At 57.6% G+C, this 18,522-nt stretch overlaps 1 protein-coding gene across 8 annotated transcripts in view; it reads right to left on the reverse strand.

Annotated features, from left to right (window-relative positions):
* Nucleotides 1-18,522, reverse strand: part of LOC122707548 (calmodulin-binding transcription activator 1) — a 659,030-nt gene that overhangs the window by 76,177 nt on the left and 564,331 nt on the right. For all 8 annotated transcript variants that reach the window (XM_043923115.1, XM_043923116.1, XM_043923113.1 and 5 more), the window contains exons 7-8: nt 13,522-13,648; nt 6,560-6,694 (exon numbers count right to left, since the gene is read on the reverse strand). In XM_043923115.1, coding sequence (XP_043779050.1) covers nt 6,560-6,694; nt 13,522-13,648 — 262 coding nt within the window. The remainder of the gene's footprint in view (nt 1-6,559; nt 6,695-13,521; nt 13,649-18,522) is intronic.

The raw sequence follows: 18,522 nt of genomic DNA on the forward strand, positions 1-18,522 counted from the left end.
GAAGTTCCCCTGGAGAAGGAAATGGCAACCCACTCCAGTATTCTTGCCTGGGAAATCCCGTGGACAGAGCCTGATGGGCTGCAGTCCATGGGGTCACAGTCTCGGACATGACTTAGCTACTAAACAATAGTGAATTAGTTAATAACAGATCCAACTAGTTAAGACAACTTCACTGGATTGGGTGGGGCCCTAATCCAAAAATGGGTGTCCTTGTAAAAGGAGAAAATAGAGACACAGATACAGAGAAAGAAGATGCCATCTGATGATGGAGGCAGTGATTAGAGTTATGTTGCTACCAGCCAAAGAGCACCAAGGATCATTGGTGGTCACCAGAAGCTGGAAGAGGTAAGAAGGATTCTCCCCTACAGCCTTCAGGGAGTGTGGCCCTGCTGACACCTTGATTTTGAACTTCCAGCCTCTAGAATTCAAGAAACTATGTTTGTACTTTAAGTCCCCAAGTCTGTGGCCATTTGTTATGGTATCAGTGAGAACCTCATGCAACGGTCAAGGATGAGTTGGTTGATGTTGGTCGTCAGGAGTCGAACCTCCCACCTTCAGGCCTCAGGATGAGCCACCTATGCCCCGCCACCTCCCTCCCCCAGGTGGCTGGGAAGCTGACCCTGTGAGAGTGGCCACGTCTGCCTGAGCTCCAGGGCTTCCCCCATGGGTTTTACTCTGCTTCCTGCCCCAGCAGCCAGGACAAGGATGCAGAGACTGCCTCCCTAGCCTCTGCAGATGCTGGGCTTGCCGGTTCTCTGCAGGGCACCATTCGTCACTGCTGCAGGGAGGCGGCTGCGGCCCAGCCCCAAGGTGACCCATCCCTGCTACACAGAGAACTCTACACAGATCCATTCGGTGTGGCCCGGGCTGTAAACCACGGGAGATCACATCCCCTGGGGGCATCTGAGTACCGGGCCCCTTGGTTTCTGCCTAAGGAGGGCTAAGGATTGACACCCACCCCAGTCTGTAATGGCGCGGACCCCACAAAGGACAGAACACTGATGAGGAGGAGGGAGCGAGGCCCTGGCTGAGCTGCAGCTCAGACCAGAGGTCCTTCTGGCCACTGAGCTTCAAGACCCAAGTACAGCTTTTTTCTGCCACTGCCATCTTATCTCTTAGGTCTCTGCTGTGCAAAGAAACACCCAGAGACCCGAGAGCTAACCACGTTGGCACGCCGCAGACCCCAGTGTAGGTGAATGCCAGAAGATTCCAGGCAATGCTTCTTCTTACTTACAGAGCAGACCCCTGTGTCCAAGCCTCCGAAGTTTGTGCAGAGTGCTCCCAGAGGAGGAGGGCATGGACCCCCCTCGGGCACCAACTCAGCCTGTAATTCAGGCACTGTCCGAAGTCAAGACCATTCACAGATGCTCTATGTCTGATCTGAGAGACTCTCCTGAATTTTGTATTCTACTCCATGAAACAAACCTTTGTTTTAGTAAAAAACAGTGGCCTTTCAAATTAGTTACAACTAGATTACTTACCCTGTGCTCCTCCCCTGCCCCCCATCATCTGGTAGAAGTGATGCGTTTTCTGATAAGCTCTGTGGATGTTCTCCCTTGTTGCTGGTTTCTCACGCAATAGGCCCAGAGGAGGGTGGCTGGGAGGTGGGCTGGGGAACCTGCAGGAGGGAGGGAGCCAGGCCAGGAGGAGCCAGCAAGGTACACACATCAGAGAGCCCTGGAATGTCCCCATGGGGGCAGGAAGCATCCAGAAGCTTCCTGGGGCCAGTCTCACAGCTGGAATGGCCCCTCCTGTTGCCACTGGGCTGTGCCTCTGACCTCAGGGTCAGAGTGTGGTCTTCCACTCCTGGTGGGTGGAGGCTGCTATTAGAAACCAGCCGGCAGGGGAGAGGCTGGCAGGAGCATGGCCACAGGCCAGGGACAGGTGGCTGGGAGGTGAGGGGAGGTGGACAGAGCTGGGGACCATCCCAGCTACACACCTTCTATCTAATAACAGTGAAGGTTTGGTCACAGAAGGCCAAACAGGGAGACCAAATCCTGCTTTTTCTTCTCTCCACCTCCTTACAGAGGGGCAAGGCTCCCATCTTCCACACTTCTAATCCGGAGCCCGGCTGCCCCAGAGGCTGGCTTACTGGGTATGCTTACTGGGCCTGGTGACCTGGACCACAAGTTGCCAGGGTGTCTGCCCTGCCCCCGAAGCAGGCCCCTAGGGGATGAAATGAGAGCTACTGCTCACCGCTCTGCCTCAGATGACAAGGTCCTTCCCCTACTGAAGGTCAGCAGGAGACCTGCCCAGATGGCTGGCCGGCTGAACCCAAGAAAGCTGCATCCACGCCTCCCTTCAATCCTCTCACCAGGGCAGGAGGCTCAGCCACCCAGAGACAATTGAAAATAGAGTCTAAGAATAAGCTGCTTAGTGGGGTTTGGAGAGGGGCCCAGCAGGTGGGGGTGGGGCCAGGGCCTTGGGGAGCATCAGCTGGTTGCAGAGGAGAGAACCAGCACCTCGAAATTCCAGGGACGGGGTTACTTAAAGGTGTCCCAGGGTCCTTGACCAGATGTGAGCCCCATCCCCTCGGTTCTAGAGCTGCAGGATCAAGCCACCTGGGTTTATGCTTTTTGCAAACACAGGCCTAGCTGAGGCCATCTAAACATACAGCACCTCCTCCCCACACTCAGCAGAGCCTTGGCTGTCTACACTGGACCCGAGGCAGGCAGGAGTGACACTTCCCAGAGGCCTTCCCGAAATGGTCTCCAGGGTAAACTGGCTGCTTGACTGCCTCTAGTCTGGAAGAGGTCCCATTGCTCCCCAAATGCACGGCTGGCCCGCCCCAGAACACCCTGGGGTCCTGGGGCAAGCAACCTGTGGAAATTTGCTCTGAGTCTGAATCTCTGGGAGAGGAAACGGTGAAACTGGTAGCTCCCTGAGCGCCTTGGGTAAAGGAAGCGACTGTTGCACCTCCTGGGATCCTTGCTGCTCCCCACCCTCCGCTCTTTCCCATTCCTCCCAGCCTGGCTGCCTGCTCAAGCTGGAGGTCTCAACGGAAGAGTCACTTCCTCCGCGAAGCCTTCCTGAGCACCGCGCTGGATGTAGCTCTCTTGATGTTTCCCGTGGCACTTCATTCATTCACGCAATCATCCCTAAGACAGATAGGAACTGTGGCCCGCAATCTGCCAGCCTGTTCTAGGCAGGGGGGCCAGGCACACAGGACCTGTGCCCCCTCTAGAGCTCACAGTGCGGGGCGGGAGTTGGGGGGTGGAGGCCCCTAGGTCTGGGGGAAGCGATGCAGCACCCGCGACCCCAGGGGCTGCGCTCCCCAAAGTCGGCCTGGAGCCGGTAGATGCCTGCGGCTGCGGCTCTTCCCGGTTCTCCCCCTCCCCCGTTTCCATGCGCGGTCTCCGCTTGGATGGCAGTGTCCAGCTGAGATTTGGGGGACGCGGAGCCCCTGCGCAGATGACCCCCTGCGGGGACGATCGCCTCCCACTCGCTCTGGCTGCTCAGACAAAGGCTGCGCCCCAGCTGCGGCCGCTGCGCGTGCGGATTCCTTGTCCGCGTCCCCCACCCAGTCTTCAGTTTGGCAAGCAAATCGATATTTTAAACAAACGAAAGCAGAAATTTTCTTCCCAAACAACTCTCCCTCTCTGGGATGGGGGAGGGGCAAAGAGCGCCCCCGGGATCGCGAGCAGGGCAACTGACGTGGGGCGGGGGCTGGGTCCAGAAACGCGCGCCTCCGGAGGCGGCCGCCGGCACGGGAGCGCGCAGCCCTGGCCGCGCGTCCCCGCTCTCTCCCCGCAGCGGGCCAGGGCCGAGCGGTGCCGCAGTCCGCGGGGCGGGGGCGGGCGCAGCTTGCCCGCCGCTTCGCGCAGGGCCACTGCATTGCAGCTGCGCCGGGTGTGCAAGCGTGCGTGTGTGCATGCGTGTGTGTGCGCCCGTGTGTGTGCACGCAGCCGCGCCCCAGTTTGCCAGGCGCTGCGGTCCCCGCGCCCCTTCCCTTTCCGCCGCCGCCCCTCCCTGTCGCCGCAGCGCGCGCGCCCGCACGTCCCCGCGGCTCTAACAGAATTTGCCCGGTAACCGTGGGGGCGGGAGGGGCTGAGCCGAGGAGCTGCGGAACCCGAGGGGAGGGGAGCCGAAAGGAAGGCTTCACACAGCCTGGCCGCTGCGGCATCGTCTGCGACACACTTCTCCACCGCCGGGTCACAGGGTTGGCCAGAGCACCGGGGACCCCCACCCTCTGGGCTGTCCCAGCCGTCCTTTCTGCACTGAGAGGATTATGCCCCGGGCGCTGTGGCTGACCCCCGACCCCCGCCCTCGTTATTATTTATCGGGCTGGATAAATGAGGGTGGCTTAGTCACTTACATTCATTGAGGGGGTGGAGAACTAGGAGAAGGACGCTTTACTCCTCTACCCTGGCAGGATGGGGGGGGGGGTCTCATGGTTCCTGTGCTCTGGACCCCTTTCGCCTCCCACTATTGAAAGGATGCCTGGTCAAGCCTAAAGGGAAGGAGATTCACGGGGTCCTTCCAGGTCCCCATCTATTCTCTGTCTGGGGGTGGTCCTGCCTTATCCCTGCCCCACCTCCTGTCATCTCTCCTGTGTATTCTGCCAGGGGCTGGGGGATGTTTATTTCAACCGGAGGCCTAGGGAGGTCAGAGCTCCAAGTCCCTGCAGAGGGGGCTGCTGAGGAGCAGTGTCCAGCTTGGCCGAGGACTCAGGAGTGTGCTTCTCATGGAGCAGTTAAGGTGGCTTCCCTTCCCCATGGTTCCTGTCATAGCATCTTCCCCTGCAGGCACCCTCCTGGATAGCTGGCTCTCTGTCTTTCCCCCTGGGAGGCAGGGGGCAGCTGATATTTCCTGTGCTTCCAAGGTGAGGCACTGCCTGGCTGGACTTGGCTCTCGGAAGTGCTCCATCTCCCAGGCGGGTCCCACACTGACTGGTCCCAGCATCCTTCAGTCACCCTGGAGGTGACCTGGTCACTGAGGGAGAGCCAGGGCTCTGCAGAGTTCCCTGTTTCCTTTCCCATTTGTTCTGCAAAACTGAAACCGGATTTCCTGAACGGGAGCCCCTGGTCACCCTGCCCTTCTCCGTTACATCCTGCGGGTCATCTGGCTGGCTGTGGCCGTGGCCAGGGTGGCTGCCAAGGCCAGCCTGGTGCTCCCAGGCAGCCACTGCCAGGCGCAGATGCCTGCTGACCCAAAGCCACCTCTGGGAACAGCTCAGAGGGTTCAGTGGCTGGGGTGGCTGCCAGGCACCCTGTCCCTTCTGGGGCCAGGGCTGTGATGAGGCTGAGGTTTACACCCTGGGTGGCTCAGGAAGGCTGCCAAGGCATGTACCCATGCCCAGAGATCCTCCAGTGGCCAGCAGCAAGTGGAGGTCTGAGAGGGGAGAAGGCAAAGGGCTGCTGTGGATGGGGGAGGGGAGCTTAAGGAACTGACCCTACAGAAGGTCCTGGGTGAGCTTAGCTGAGACCTAACACCTTGAGTTGGCATGGTCTCCAGCAAGGGATCCCACAGACGGGTACCTCTGCAGCTGCCCTGATACGAAGGGCAGGTTCGGTCATTCTTCTCATTCTGTCTCTGTCCAGAGAAGACCATCAGCTCAGCCCTCCAGCCAATTTCGGAGCTTCCCTTGGGCATGTCCAGGCATGGAAGGGCAGTCTCTGACCTTAGCGCCCTCCTCCTTAACCCCCCGCCACCCCTATGGAGCAAGGCAGCTGCTCCTAGAGAAGCAGCCTCGGCCGTCATATCCAGCCTCCTCCCTTGGAGCCACCGGGGGCTCCCTGGCCCTCCACCCTCAGCCCTGAAGGTGATCCTGGGCTTGTGTCAGATGCCCTACAGGACCGTGCGAGCTCAATCGCTCAGTCATATCAAACTCTTTTGCAGCCCCATGGACTGTAGCCCGCCAGGCTCCTCTGTCCATGGAGTTTTTCAGGCAAGAATACTGGAATGAGTTGCCCTTTCCTACTCCAGGGGATCTTCCCGACCCAGGGATCGAACCTGCATCTCCTGCATTGGCAGGCGGGTTCTTTACCACTGTGCCACTTGGGAAGCCTATACAGGGCAGAAGCCAAAGTAAAAATAGCCTAGATGCAGGAGTGATGGGTGGGGAAGAGTTTCCATAAGAAGGTTTGGCTTATGGGCTCTAAAAGGCAGAAGCACTGGGCACACAGCCCCGAAGTCCAGCCTTGGAATCAGAAAGAAGCCCACCATGGGCTGCCTTCCCCTGGCCTCACCTCTGAGAGGCTCAGGGCTTGGCGATGGCCTCCAGGAGCCCCTCTGCTTCCAGGAACTGCCCTGGGTCGGTGGTGGTGGGGCGGTAGAGGATGCTTGGACCTGGCTGCTCCGGGGCTGTTGAGAGAGGCTCAGCAACTTGGGGGTTTGTCTGGCTGCTCAGATCCCCTGGTAGGCCCTGGGCCCAAGCTCACAGACTCATTGTGTCCCAGGGAAATGCTGAGATTAAGGTGAGTCTCACCAGGTGAGACTTGGGCCCCAAGCAGAAGTCAGGACACCTGGGTGCTTCCTCCTTTCTCACGCCTTGTGCTCAGGGTTCCCAGGTGTCCCTTTCCCTTGGGGCTTGGCAAGGTGACCCGAATGCCCTTCTTACCGTCCAGTGACAGCCAGTCGTGCTGGGAGGACGGGAGTGTGGGCAGGGCCCGAGCTTTGTACTCAAACACCACCGAGTTGGAGATGATCTGGTTGTTGAAGGCAACTTGTAGGGTCACAAGACCAGTGTCATGGGCTGAAAGCAAAAGAAAGACCAGTCAGGGCAGGGGTGGGGGTGGGGCACGGACCCCTCCCCCCCCCCACCTTGTGTACCACCCCAGGGCCTGGAGGAGCCGCTTCCCTCTGTTCCTCATGGATTAGCCCTGTCTGGGCCTGCTCATTCCTCGAGGCCAAAATGCAGTGCTGCTTCTACTAGAAGGCTTTTCTGGGGGCTGCACTCAGCCATTGCCCCTTGATCACTCTAGTTTGTCAATGCCTGTTTGCTCCCCTGCCCTGTCGGGAGGACAGGGACTGGGAGCTCAGTACAGATTTGTTGAATGAATTAGTGAATGGATGAATGAACGGTCCTCCACTCCACCGCATGGCTGACTGAGTCCTCCCCCTCCAGTCCATCCTGGGGGGAGAGGTTGGGTTCAGGTCCAGCATTTCCTTTGGGTTCCTTTGTGCTCATTTCTGTTTGGTCCTTTCCTGCAAGCATGTCCTGACTCACTTAGCATGGCCTGCCTTGTATTTTCAGAAGTTCTGCCTCCCTAATAGAGGCAAGGGCTTCGTCTGTGCCTGTTACTCTGAGTCCAGTGGGGGCTGGGCTGGGGGCTGGCAGGAAGCTTGTGCCTCCCTATCAATGCCTGGACATGAAACTTTGGAAAGACAGGCCCTTATGGGCCTCAGCAGCTGTTCTGACCCCAGTACAGGGCCCAGTGAAAACTTCTGGTTGAGTAATGCATGGGACATTCTCACTGTCTCCCGGCCTCGGGCAGAGACCTGCTTTGTTTCTGGGGGAGAGGCTGCTGTTGAAGTCTTGGGGGCCGGTGGGGCTCTGTGGGCTGCTCTGCCCCTCCAGGCCTCGTCCCCCCACCTCCACTGGGAGACAACAGGGTTCTGTGCTCTCTGCCCTGCTTGTCTGGAAGCAGCGATTGGGGCCTCCCCAGGACAGGTTTCCAGGGAGGACGCACCCAGGGATCGTGTTACTGTTTGGGCTCTTGGTTTTCCGAAGCTTAGCTTGGAGGAAGCTGTCCAAGTCAGCTGCTCCCGGGGGCAAAGGAAGGCTCTGGCTTCCCTGGGAGGACGGGTGGTGTAGGCTCACTTCCCGTGGGAAAACCAACTCATCCACTTGTGACAGCTCTCCATCCCAGGTGGAGGTGTTACATCATTGTCCCCAGAGTGGGTCTTCAGGAAGTCATTGCCCTAGGATGACCCGCAGTCTTATTGTCCCCCCTGTGCTTTCTGCCCTGGTGTGGCTCCTCAGATCCGGGTCACAAGCTGGCTCTGTGGTGGGTGGGTGGGTGGGGGGCAGTGTCCTGCAGGACCTCCTGCTGTGCCTGCCTGGGCAGGGAGCCCCAGCCAAGTCCAGGTTCCAACTACGTCCACGGGGCAGACCTCCGAGCTCGTAGTCACCTTCCCTGGTGATTTGCCTGGTTCACCAACAGAAGGGCGGGGCGTCAGTGCTCATCCGTCTGAACCCTCCAGCTCTGCTCCTCTGAGCACGCCTTGCTGGCCCTGGGGAGTTCAAGGATTCCCTGCACCAGATGTTCCAGCTGGAAGGCCCTCCCCCTCCGCTGCTCATCTTCCTCCATCTCCTGGCACATGCACAGCCTGCAGTGACATTGGAATGGTGGCAGATCCAAAGGTGCCCTGTCTGTCCCCAGAGAGATGCAACAGAGAGCACCTGTCACCATCTCCTGGGTCTCAGCCCAGCGGTCCCACGCACACAGGCCCATCACTCAGGGTACTTGGATTCTTTCCTTCCCCTGCGTTCAGTCCATTAGTGTCCTGGGTCCATTGACTTCTCTCCATCTCAACAGCCACCATGCCAGCCCGGGCTGCCATCACTTCTTCCTGCCCAGATGCCTGGACTCCTGCATTAGCCTCCTGCCCAGGGCATCCTCAGCACACCTGAGACCCACCTGTCCCTGCTGGGATGGTGTTGGGGGGCCACACTCGGGAGCCTCCAAAGGACACAGGTGGGAGTGTGTTCCCCGGGAGAGCCCTCCTCCTTAAGTTGGGAAGGATTACCCCTCTGCTGCTTCCTGTGGTTTCTCTGCTTCCTTCTATCCCCCCTACAATCCATTCTTCCACACACCCAGAATAATCTTTGATTTTTTTTAAAAAAGGGTTTTTTGTTCTTTGTTTGGCAGCATTGGGTCTCAGTTGTGGCACAGGCATCTGCGTTGCGTCATGAGGAATCTTTTGTTGCAGCATGTGGACTCTCTGTGGCTCACAGCCTCAGTAGTTGCAGCTCGCAGGCTTAGTTGCCCTACAGCACGTGGGATCTTAGTTCCCCGACCAGGGCTTGAAGCAACATCCCCTGCATTTCAATGTGGATTCTTAACCATTAGACTGCCAAGAAACTCCCCACCCCAAATCATCTTTCAAAGACATAATTTAGATCAGGCCACTCCCCACTTAAAATGAGTGGCTTCCATTGCAGATAAAACCAAATCAGACTCCTTCTTGTGACTCAGAAGGTGGGACATGATTTGGACCCTGCCATCTTCTCTACCCTAGCTGTCTCCCACCTTTGTATTTCTTCAACTTACCCAACCTGTTCCTGCCTCAGGGCCTTTGCACTTCCTTTGCCCACAGCCTGGAGGCTTTTCTCCAACTCTTCCCGGGACTGGGTGCATCTCATTATTCAGGTTCCAGCCTAATGTCCCAGCCTATGGGAGGCCTTCCCTCATCAGTCTGTCCAAAGGAACTTCTCTTAATGCATTATCATATTCTAGTGTCCTGGTATCATTTTCTCCAGTTACCCTGGCTATTTCTTTGTTTCCTTGTTTTTTTTTTTGTCTCCTGAAGTAGAATGTAAGTTCCAGGAGAGATGAGCTCTGGTCTGTTCTGATCTCCTCTTTATGTCCGGGGTCAAGGTCAGTGCCTGGACTGTTACAGTCTCTCAATAGGTGTTTGTTGAATGAATTGCTTAAAAACACAGTGCACTCACTCATCTTCTTCTTTTTTTTTTTAAATGATGGGAGGAAAGAAGATATGCAGGGGGAACACGGTTTTTTGTTCTGTTTTGTTTTTTTGGCTGTGCTGGGTCTTCATTACTTTGTGGGCTTTTTCTAGTTGTGGTGAGAGGGGGCTTCTCTTTGTTGCGATGGGTGGACTTCTCACTGCGGTGACTTCTCTTATTGCAGACTACGGGCTCTAAGTGTGAGGGTTTCAGTAGTTGCAGCACTCAAGCTTCAGTAGTTGTGGCTCCCGGGCCCAAGAACACAGGCTCAGTAGTTGTGGTGTACGGGCTTATTTGCTCCTTGGCATGTGGAATCTTCCAGGATCAGGGATTGAACCGAGTCTCCTACATTGGCAGGCAGAGTCTTTACCACTGAGGGAGGCCCTGCTCATCTCATTTTGAACTTCATTTTGCCTTTGGTGCCTCCAAGGACACCAGGAGAGAGCGCCAAAGAATTGATGCCTTTGAACTGTGGTGTTGGAGAAGATTCTTGAGAGTCCCTTGGACTGCAAGGAGATCAAACCAGTCAATCCTAAAGGAAATCAACTCTGAATACTCATTGGAAGGACAGATATTGAAACTGAAGCTCCACTACTTTGGCCACCTGATGGGAAGAACTGACTCATTGGAAAAGACCCTGATGCTGGGAAAGATTGAAGGCAGGAAGAGAAGGGGATGACAGAGGACGAGATGGTTGGATGGCATCATGGACATGAGTTTGAGCAAGCTCTAGAAGTTGGTGATGGACAGGGAAGCCTGGTGTGCTGCAGTCCATGGAGTCACAAGGAGTTAGACACGACTGAGGGACTGAACTGAAGTGACTGATTCCAAGGACTCCAGCATGGGGCTGTCTGAAAGTCCCAAAACAAAGTCTTCTTGTTGTTGGCAGCGGGGGTTGGGTGGGAGGGGAGTCCTTCATCTTCTTCTGAGCCTGGGTTGCCCTTCCTAAGTCTCAAGTCCTCTTTCACTGCTGCTTCACTTCGGCTCAGTGGCCTGACTTGGTTGTTTCCCTTGTGACCTTGGAACATTCCTGGAACTTGCAGGAGGGTTTCTATGCCTGTGTCTTCTGCAGCCAGTGATGGAGGGGGAGCTGACCAGAAGAACAGTGTTCTTGGTCAGGGTCAAGTCTCTCCATCCGTGTTGCCTGGCACATGCACCAGGCCGGTGGGCGGGGGCAATTTGCACCCCCTGTGCCCCCTTCTCCCATTCTAGTTCCTCAGGTGGCCTGGCTTGTGCTCACAAGCCTCTGAGGCCTTCTTGTCAGCAAGGCCAGTTTGGTTCTCCTTTCAAGTGTCCTTCCTTTAAGATCAGTTGCAATTTCCCTGAGCCTTTGGGAGACCCAGGGCAGAGGTGTCCAAGCAACCAGCATCATCCCCCAAGCCAGGGTGCAGCTTGTTTGCATGACCGACTCCTTTCTGACTGAGAGTTCCTTGGGGTCAAGGTCAGGGTTAGGGGCTGGGTCTTGGCCTCCATTCCAGGTACCTACCAGTTCCTGGCAAACTGCTTGATGAATGAATGAGTGCAAAAACCAGGGCTGTTTTACAGAGTGACATGTTTCCATTTGGGCCTCAAAAGAGGGATGTCTAAACAGGATCTCCCTCTTTGTGGTCAGGGGTAGAACAGGGCAGGTCCCCTGGCTCTCAGGCTGTCTGAGCCTCCCTGGGTCCAAGATGCAGGATGCTAGGGGAGCCTGAGCCACTGGGAGACATAGTGGCCTAGGCAGACTCTCCTGCAAGCTGCCTGCTCTGGGGACCCAGAGATGCTCTGGGTCCAGAAGAACTGCCTGCTGAGACCTAAACAGCCATGGACCCCTCTCCCCAGTCCCCTACCTGCTGCTGAGGACAGAAAGAGCAAGGCCTCACTCATGAGAAGCTTCATGAATTGAGCCTGTGAGCCTGAAACTTCCTGAACCTGCCCTCCTCTCAGCCCCTCTGCCATCTGGTCGGTGGTTTTTAGAGATGCAAAAGAGGGGGCTCAAGAGGTCAACCCCAGGGCTCAAGCCACCACATGGTAACTGGCTGATCTGGGATGCCTGATGTGACTGCTCCAGCGCTCGGGGTTTGCCAGGTCCTGGCCTGGGACACCATCCAGAGGGCACACAAAGGCCGGTCTTTTTTTATTTTTTTTCGGAGGGGTCAGATAACTCAGGACAGGCAAGGTCTGGGTCCTCAGCCAGGCAAGAACCAGGTACAGGAAGTGGTATCTATTTATAGGTCGGGCCAGTGCCGTTCCAGCAGCAGGTGATAAGTGGGTAGGTTAATAACACGCTGCCCCCTCCCCCTCCCTCGCCAGCAGAAGTTGGGGGCTGCATTAGCGACAAGCCGCCCCGAGCTGTGATAGGCTGGCCCAGGCTGGCTGACATCCAGATGGCTGTGTTCCAGCCCCAGGAGGGCTGCTGGGAGTCTGGGAGCAGCAGGACCGAGTGGGAGCCAGCCAGGCTGCCGGTGGGGGCAGGGCCAGCAGGGGAGGCCGCCAGGGGCAGCAGCCCTGGCTCCCTGGGTGTTTGTGGTGAAGAGGTTGCTGTATTCAAGTGGAAGCTGAGCCGGTGAGCCCAGCCCTGAAGCCAGGCTTTCTGCTCTGATGGGCTTTGTGGGGAGATGGAGAGACAAGAATGTTCCATGTCAGCTTGGGAGCCCCAGGTTGGGGGCATGGTGGGGGCGAGGCAGACATCTAGGGTGGCCGGAGGTTCAAGCTGGATCACCCCAGGTGAACCAGGCCCCTGGCACCGACCAGTTATACTCCTGACTTGGGGACCCCCGCCCTCACTTCTCTTCCCCCCACCCCTAGCTCCACAGGGAGCTCTCTCTTTCTCTCTCTCTCTCCGCTTTTGTAGTCACCGTGGCTTCAGATGACATGGAGTGGGACTCTTCACCCTCACCACCCACCTCCTCCTCTGCCTCTCTGTCTGTCATCTGGGCCAGCCGGACAGGTCATCCCTGGGACAAATGGTATCTGTGAAGGGCAGGTGGAGGGGTCACGTCAGCACCAGCCCAGGGAACAGAAAACTATGAGCAGATTCGAGTAGATATCCACCCCCTTTCTGTGACATGCCAGGCACTTTTCGAGCCCCGGGGGACACATGGTGACCAAAAAAGACACAGACCCTGACCTCCTGGAGCCCACAGGCCAGTGGGGAGGCAGTGATGACCGGAGGTCAAGGGCAAGTTGACCAGACAGGGACACCAAGCTACGTGGACGATGATGAGCCCCGCCAGAGCAAGAGGAAGGTCAGAGCCGTCAGAAGAGCACACGGGGTGGGGGGGGCACTGTCCCCCCAGAATGGAAGGAAACCACGTGCCTGTACCTCTGGCCACGGGGCAGCTGGAATCACCAATGTGTAAAAGGAGTTTGTGCGGATTATTCTCAGTTTGACGCCCCCTCCCGCGTGGCCTGCTGGGTCTTCTCCATCCCTCTCGGACCTGCTCTGTGTCCCAGGGGACTGGCCCTGTGGACCGGATGGCCTGGGCTCTTGTTCTTGTGACTTCTGCTTGGCTTGGGCCATTGGAGAGGGCTGCGGTGTGGCCCCAACCCCAGAGGTAGCTCCTGTCTGGACCCCTCCACCTACCATGCTCTCACCAGCTCCCATCACCCTTCAGGTGGAGGAGAGTGGTTAGAGCTTCCCGCTGCGGCCAGTCCTGGGCGTGCCACCTGGCTCGCGGGTTGACTAAATAGTCCTCCATCAAGGTCTCTTCAAAACCCAGCCAACCTCACCTGTGCCCCCGTCTCATTGACGTTCTAATAGCTGATCTGGGACTCACTCCTTCATAGCGCAGGAAACTGAGGTCCAGAGAAATGCCACAACTTGCCCCAGGTCGCCCTCCTCCCCCGGCTGACCCAGAGCCCAGTGCTCCGGGGCCCCATGGCCTCTGCAGACAGGCGGCCTTCTCTCTCACCTGGGCAGTAGCAACGCAGCACGCCGGGCTGAATCAAGGACGCAGGCACTGAGATCTGGTCGAACAGGCAGCTGTAATTATTGCTGGCTTCTTGCCAAGGGCCTGTGATGAGAACCTTCACTCCTCCCTGGAGGGAACAGAGGCCAGCAGGGGGAGGGGGTCAGCCACAGAGGGACACGGGCCTCCATGGCTGCACCGCTCAGATGGTGGTCCACACCCCCAGCCCACATGCTTGTGGAACATGCAGGCTCCCCATCCCCATAAGCCCTACTTAATTTGTTTTTAAACTTTTGTTTTGTGTTGGGGTATAGCTGATTAACAATGTTGTGATAGTTTCAGGCAAAGGGACTCAGCCATACATATACATACATCCCTTCTCCCCCAAACTCCCCTCCCATTAGGCCGCCACATGACAGAGCAGAGTTCCCTGTGCTGTATAATAAGACCTTGTTCGTTATCCATTTTAAATGATACAAATGAGCTTATTTATAAAACAGAAACAGACTCACAGACTTAGAGATCTGACCAATGGTTACCAGGGGGGATGAATGGGGGGAAGGGATAGTTACGGAGTTTGGGATCCATATAAACCCCACATTTGAGAACCACTGTCTCAGGACTGCGTCAGGGAGAAGGGACCCAGTTCTCCTCCCCGTGGTGTGCCAGGGGCCCCAAGACGCCCTTTGCCTTTCTCAGCTGGCATCCTGCAGGGGGATGGCAGTTCTGACCCCTGATCCCCTCCCAGAAGTGGAACTTTCAGCTCTAGCCAGAAGGGAGCTGCTGCTGCTGCTGCTGCTAAGTCACTTCGGTCATGTCTGACTCTGTGCGACCCCCTAGACGGCAGCCCACCAGGCTCCACCGTCCCTGGGATTCTTCAGACAGGAACACTGGAGTGGGTTGCCATTTCCTTCTCCAATGCATGAAAGTGAACAGTGAAAGTGAAGTCGCTCAGTCGTGTCCGACTCTTCGTGACCCCATGGACTGCAGCCTACCAGGCTCCTCCGTCCATGGAATTTTCCAGGCAAGAGTACTGGAGTGGGGTGCCATTGCCTTCTCCGAGCCAGAAGGGAGCACAGTTTGTCAAACCTTTCCCCTCAGGATGCAGCTGAGAAACTGGCCATGGGGGACCTGTGGAAGGTAGTGGAGGGGAGGGAGGGGGCGTTCTCTTTCATTTGCTTGTGGACAGATTGCGGGAACTCTGAGCTGTGGAAACAGGCCTGGGCATCTCAGTGGCCCTCCAGGGAGTGGACATGGTGGTGGCGAGGATGAGGGGAGACCCAGGATGCCCAGGGTGTGGTGGGGAGAGCCAGGGAGATGGATGAAGATGGCGATGGGAAAGACAGCAAAACAGAACATTGGCAGGAGCACTCCGAATGGGAGGGGCCCAGAGGTCGCTCTGGGCTGGATGGGGGCTTCCTGTTGGGGGCTGGGGATTAGGTGAGACTGTGCATGGCCTCCTGACTCTGGGCTGAGCCACGGAGGGCACTTGTCTGTGTTGCCCGCATGACCTGCTGCCCCCTGACTGTGTGCACATCGTACACGCAGGCCCTGATGTAGCAGGGCTGGGCTACAGCTGCCCTCACAAGGCGAGGGTGGGGCAGGGGGAGGGAGGAAGGGGGATGGAGGAGGGTGGCTCAGATGACCTTGCTTAGCTCAAGGGGAGAGGGCCCCAGAGGCGCCCAGGCACAGGAGGGCGCAGGAAAGGAATCAGCACTCCCTGACCACCTGCTGGAACCAGCCAGGGCAGACACACAGCACACGGGTGGCCTCATGTCTTGGTCCCCTGGGCAGTCCTGTTTTACTGTCCGAGCTTTATGATTAATAGCACCCTGTCCTGCCTGATGGGGGCAGCATGGTGATGGTGTAGGTGCCCCACTCAGGGCTCAGACTGCGGTCACTGAGTCGGGGAGGCTTGCCCTGGGGGTGCAGAGGGTGAGGTGGCTGGCCTCTAGGGCTCCCCTGGCTCTCCTAGGGTGGGCCAACGCAGGCTCCAGCCTCCTTGCTCAGCAAGGGGCCAAGAGCTGCCCAGGACGGCATGGAGGGCACCACCTAGTGTCCAGGCAGGAAAAGTCAAGAGTCGCACCTGCTGGAGACCAGGGTGGTGGAGGGCGGGTGAGAAACGCCTCACTTCTCCAGGCCAGAGCCCAGACCCCAGCTCTCCTGCTGCTCCTAATGCCAGTGAGACACTCTCTCCTGCTCACTGACCCGTTCTTGGGTGACCTGTCCTTGGCACTGGCCCATCCATGCCCCCAGCCTCAACACAGCACTTACTTTGGAGGCTCCCCACAAGGTTCCTGGAAAGGACTGGAGCAGGACTGGCCTTGGGTGTCCGTAATGAGAGACCAAGAGGTGCGCCCCCCATGAGCCAGCACAGAAAGGAGATTCCCCCTTGGAACAGGCTCTCCCAGATTGCAAGGGGCTCTCTGAGACTGGAAGGCATTTTCCGTGTGCTCTTAGAGGGGCCTTCCTTCCTCTGCCTGGAATGGCTAGGAAAATCAGCTTCCTGCTAGACAACCAAAGTTTAGAGGGCGGTAGAGAGATCTCAGGACCAAGAGCCAAAAGCAGGAGGCCCGCCCCTGCCCTCCAGTAGCTGTGTGTCCTCAGGCAAGTGGCCCGCCCTCTCTGGGTGGCATTTGAACTCTAGGCACGCTCTGGCCTTAACAGTCTTTGGTTCTGACATATGGCCCCAAGGAGAGTTTTGGAGTTCTGTCAGCCTGGCAGGGCTGGGGCCACATCCATGGGTTCCTGGGGCTGGGCGTGGGTGCCTGGCTGGGAGTTGTGCCACATGACTCGGGAGAACCTAACTGTGGGGTGCCTTGGAGCACCTGAGACCAGTTCAGGGTACAGTGGTCCCTGGATCCTGGGTAGAGGAAGTGCAGTGGCTTCAAGAGGCCACAGACAGTTACTCTGTGAGAAAAAAGGAAAAATTAAAAAAAAAACAAAACAATAACCCCAATCAGTAGCTGCTAGCATGAAGCCAGGGCTGCTGTGAGGAACAAAGGATTGCAGAGATGACTGGAGAACATCAGGCCCTTCTCCATGGAAACTGCCGCGGGAGGGGCTCAGCATCCATCCCGTTCAGGAGGGGGTTTCCATGGCAACATTGGCCTGGCTGGGCTGAACCACTGTGACGCGGGCACCTGATAGCTCTAATTGCAGACTCCTGTGCCTGGTGCGGCAGGAGCGTCAGTGGAGGGAGATGACGCAAAAGGGCTTGGGGGAGGAGAGACAGCAACACATGCTACCTGCAGTCTCTGTGCCCCTGGAGCCCTGAGATAAAGGCCCTGGACTTCTGATGCACCTAGGGAGGGTCCTGGAGGCCTGGGGGAACATCAGTGTGTGTGTGTGTGTGTGTGTATGTGTGTGTGTGTTAGGTGAACAGGTGGACACAGCAGAGGGGAAACGGGAGCAACCTGTGGACAGGCGGAGGGACACTCCAGGAAGAGACAGCAAGATAGCCCTAGCCTTAGCATCCCTGTGAAGTGGGTGCCTAGACACCCTCAAATTTTAGAGCTGGGTGAGGACACTGAGCCACTGACCTCATATTTACAGACGGGGAAGCATCCCCAGGCCTACGTCTTGCTGCAGAGCCCTCCACAAGCTTGGCAGAGCCTGGCTAGAATGGTGCTCCTGACAGGTGGAAGTGGGCTTCTTCCTGGTGAAGGGGTGAGGGCGAGGGGAACCCTGCTAGCTGATGGGGGGGCTGTGATGGGAATGGGGAAGGGGGACAGTGGGGAAGATGCTGTCTCCTGCAGGAGAACCCAGGAGGGCCAGTTCCTGCTGCTGGACCGGGCAGGGGGGAGGAAGTGGCTGCAGACCCACTGGGGCCTCTGCAAGAGGCCTCCCCAGGCCACCAAATCGGGCTCCAAAGCGCCTGGCTGGGTGGCATCTGCCCATTTCCCAAATCAAATTGAGTCTGAGCTGCTTTTGTTTCTGGGTAGCTGGAAGCAGCGAGAGCTTCTGCAGAAGTAGGCTGGCTGCTCCCTCCTGACAGTAAAGAATCTGCCTGCAATGCAGGAGACCAGGCACCCGGGCCATCATTCCTTTCCTGTTCCCGTGCCGCCCTCTCGTGGCGAGCTGCTGAACTGACCTTCTCCGAGATATAGTTCAGGGATCCGCAGGCCCGCGCTTGGATGTTGGAAGGAGAGGGCCAGGCTAGCCAAGGGCCCCTGACCAGTGCCCACAGGTCCCAGGGCCTTGGGATGTGTAGTCAGCTCACAGGCCGAGCGCAGGGGTAAAAACCTTCGCTTCCTTGGGCTCCAGGGAGACTCAGAGCATCCTGAGGACCAGATCCCAAGGCTGTGGACTTGGGCCTTGAGGCCACCCTGCTCAGCAGGACACTGAGGCCCGGAAAGCAGGTTTCAGAGTCAGGCTCAGGGAGGCAGCACCCCAACTCCCAGCTCTGACCTCCCCACACCCCAGTCCCAGGGCTCCCTCTTGGCTTCTCTGAATTGCAGGCTTAAGCCCCGTGGGGGCGGCGGGGGGGCAGCTGCTGGGCTGAGCTGACCTATCTCTCCAGAGGGACAGGATCACACTGAGCCACACCAAGGGCAAATTGAGTCAGAATCTTGCAGAGTCTTAGAGCGACCGTGGGGATGGGGGGGCCCATGGCGGGGTGCCCATGAATGTGGGCGGAAGAGGTAGGCACTTGTGGAGCTATTCATTGAGTCCTGACAACACCCCAGTGAGGAAGACGGGAAAGCAAGCTACCTTGGCTGAAGTCACCACCGGCCAGCCAACAGGGGACAGGATTTGAATTTGGATTGTGCGCTCCCAGCCCTGTGCTCCTCACCACATAGGGGAGCCACCTCTGGACACCTGAGCTTTGAAGCGCCTGTTGCCTGTGGACCCAGAGCTGCTCTGATACCTGCTGTATCTCTGGGAAGCTCCTGTCCCAAGGTGGGGTCACTACCTGGGCTGACGTAGCATCTGAGAGCCGGGGACATTCGTGCACAGTGAGCAGCCTCTGCCACGGCCACGGCCACGGCAGGAGGACACGGA

The sequence above is a fragment of the Cervus elaphus genome, chromosome 14 (assembly GCF_910594005.1).
Source record: "Cervus elaphus chromosome 14, mCerEla1.1, whole genome shotgun sequence".
Classification (NCBI taxonomy): Eukaryota; Metazoa; Chordata; class Mammalia; order Artiodactyla; family Cervidae; genus Cervus; species Cervus elaphus.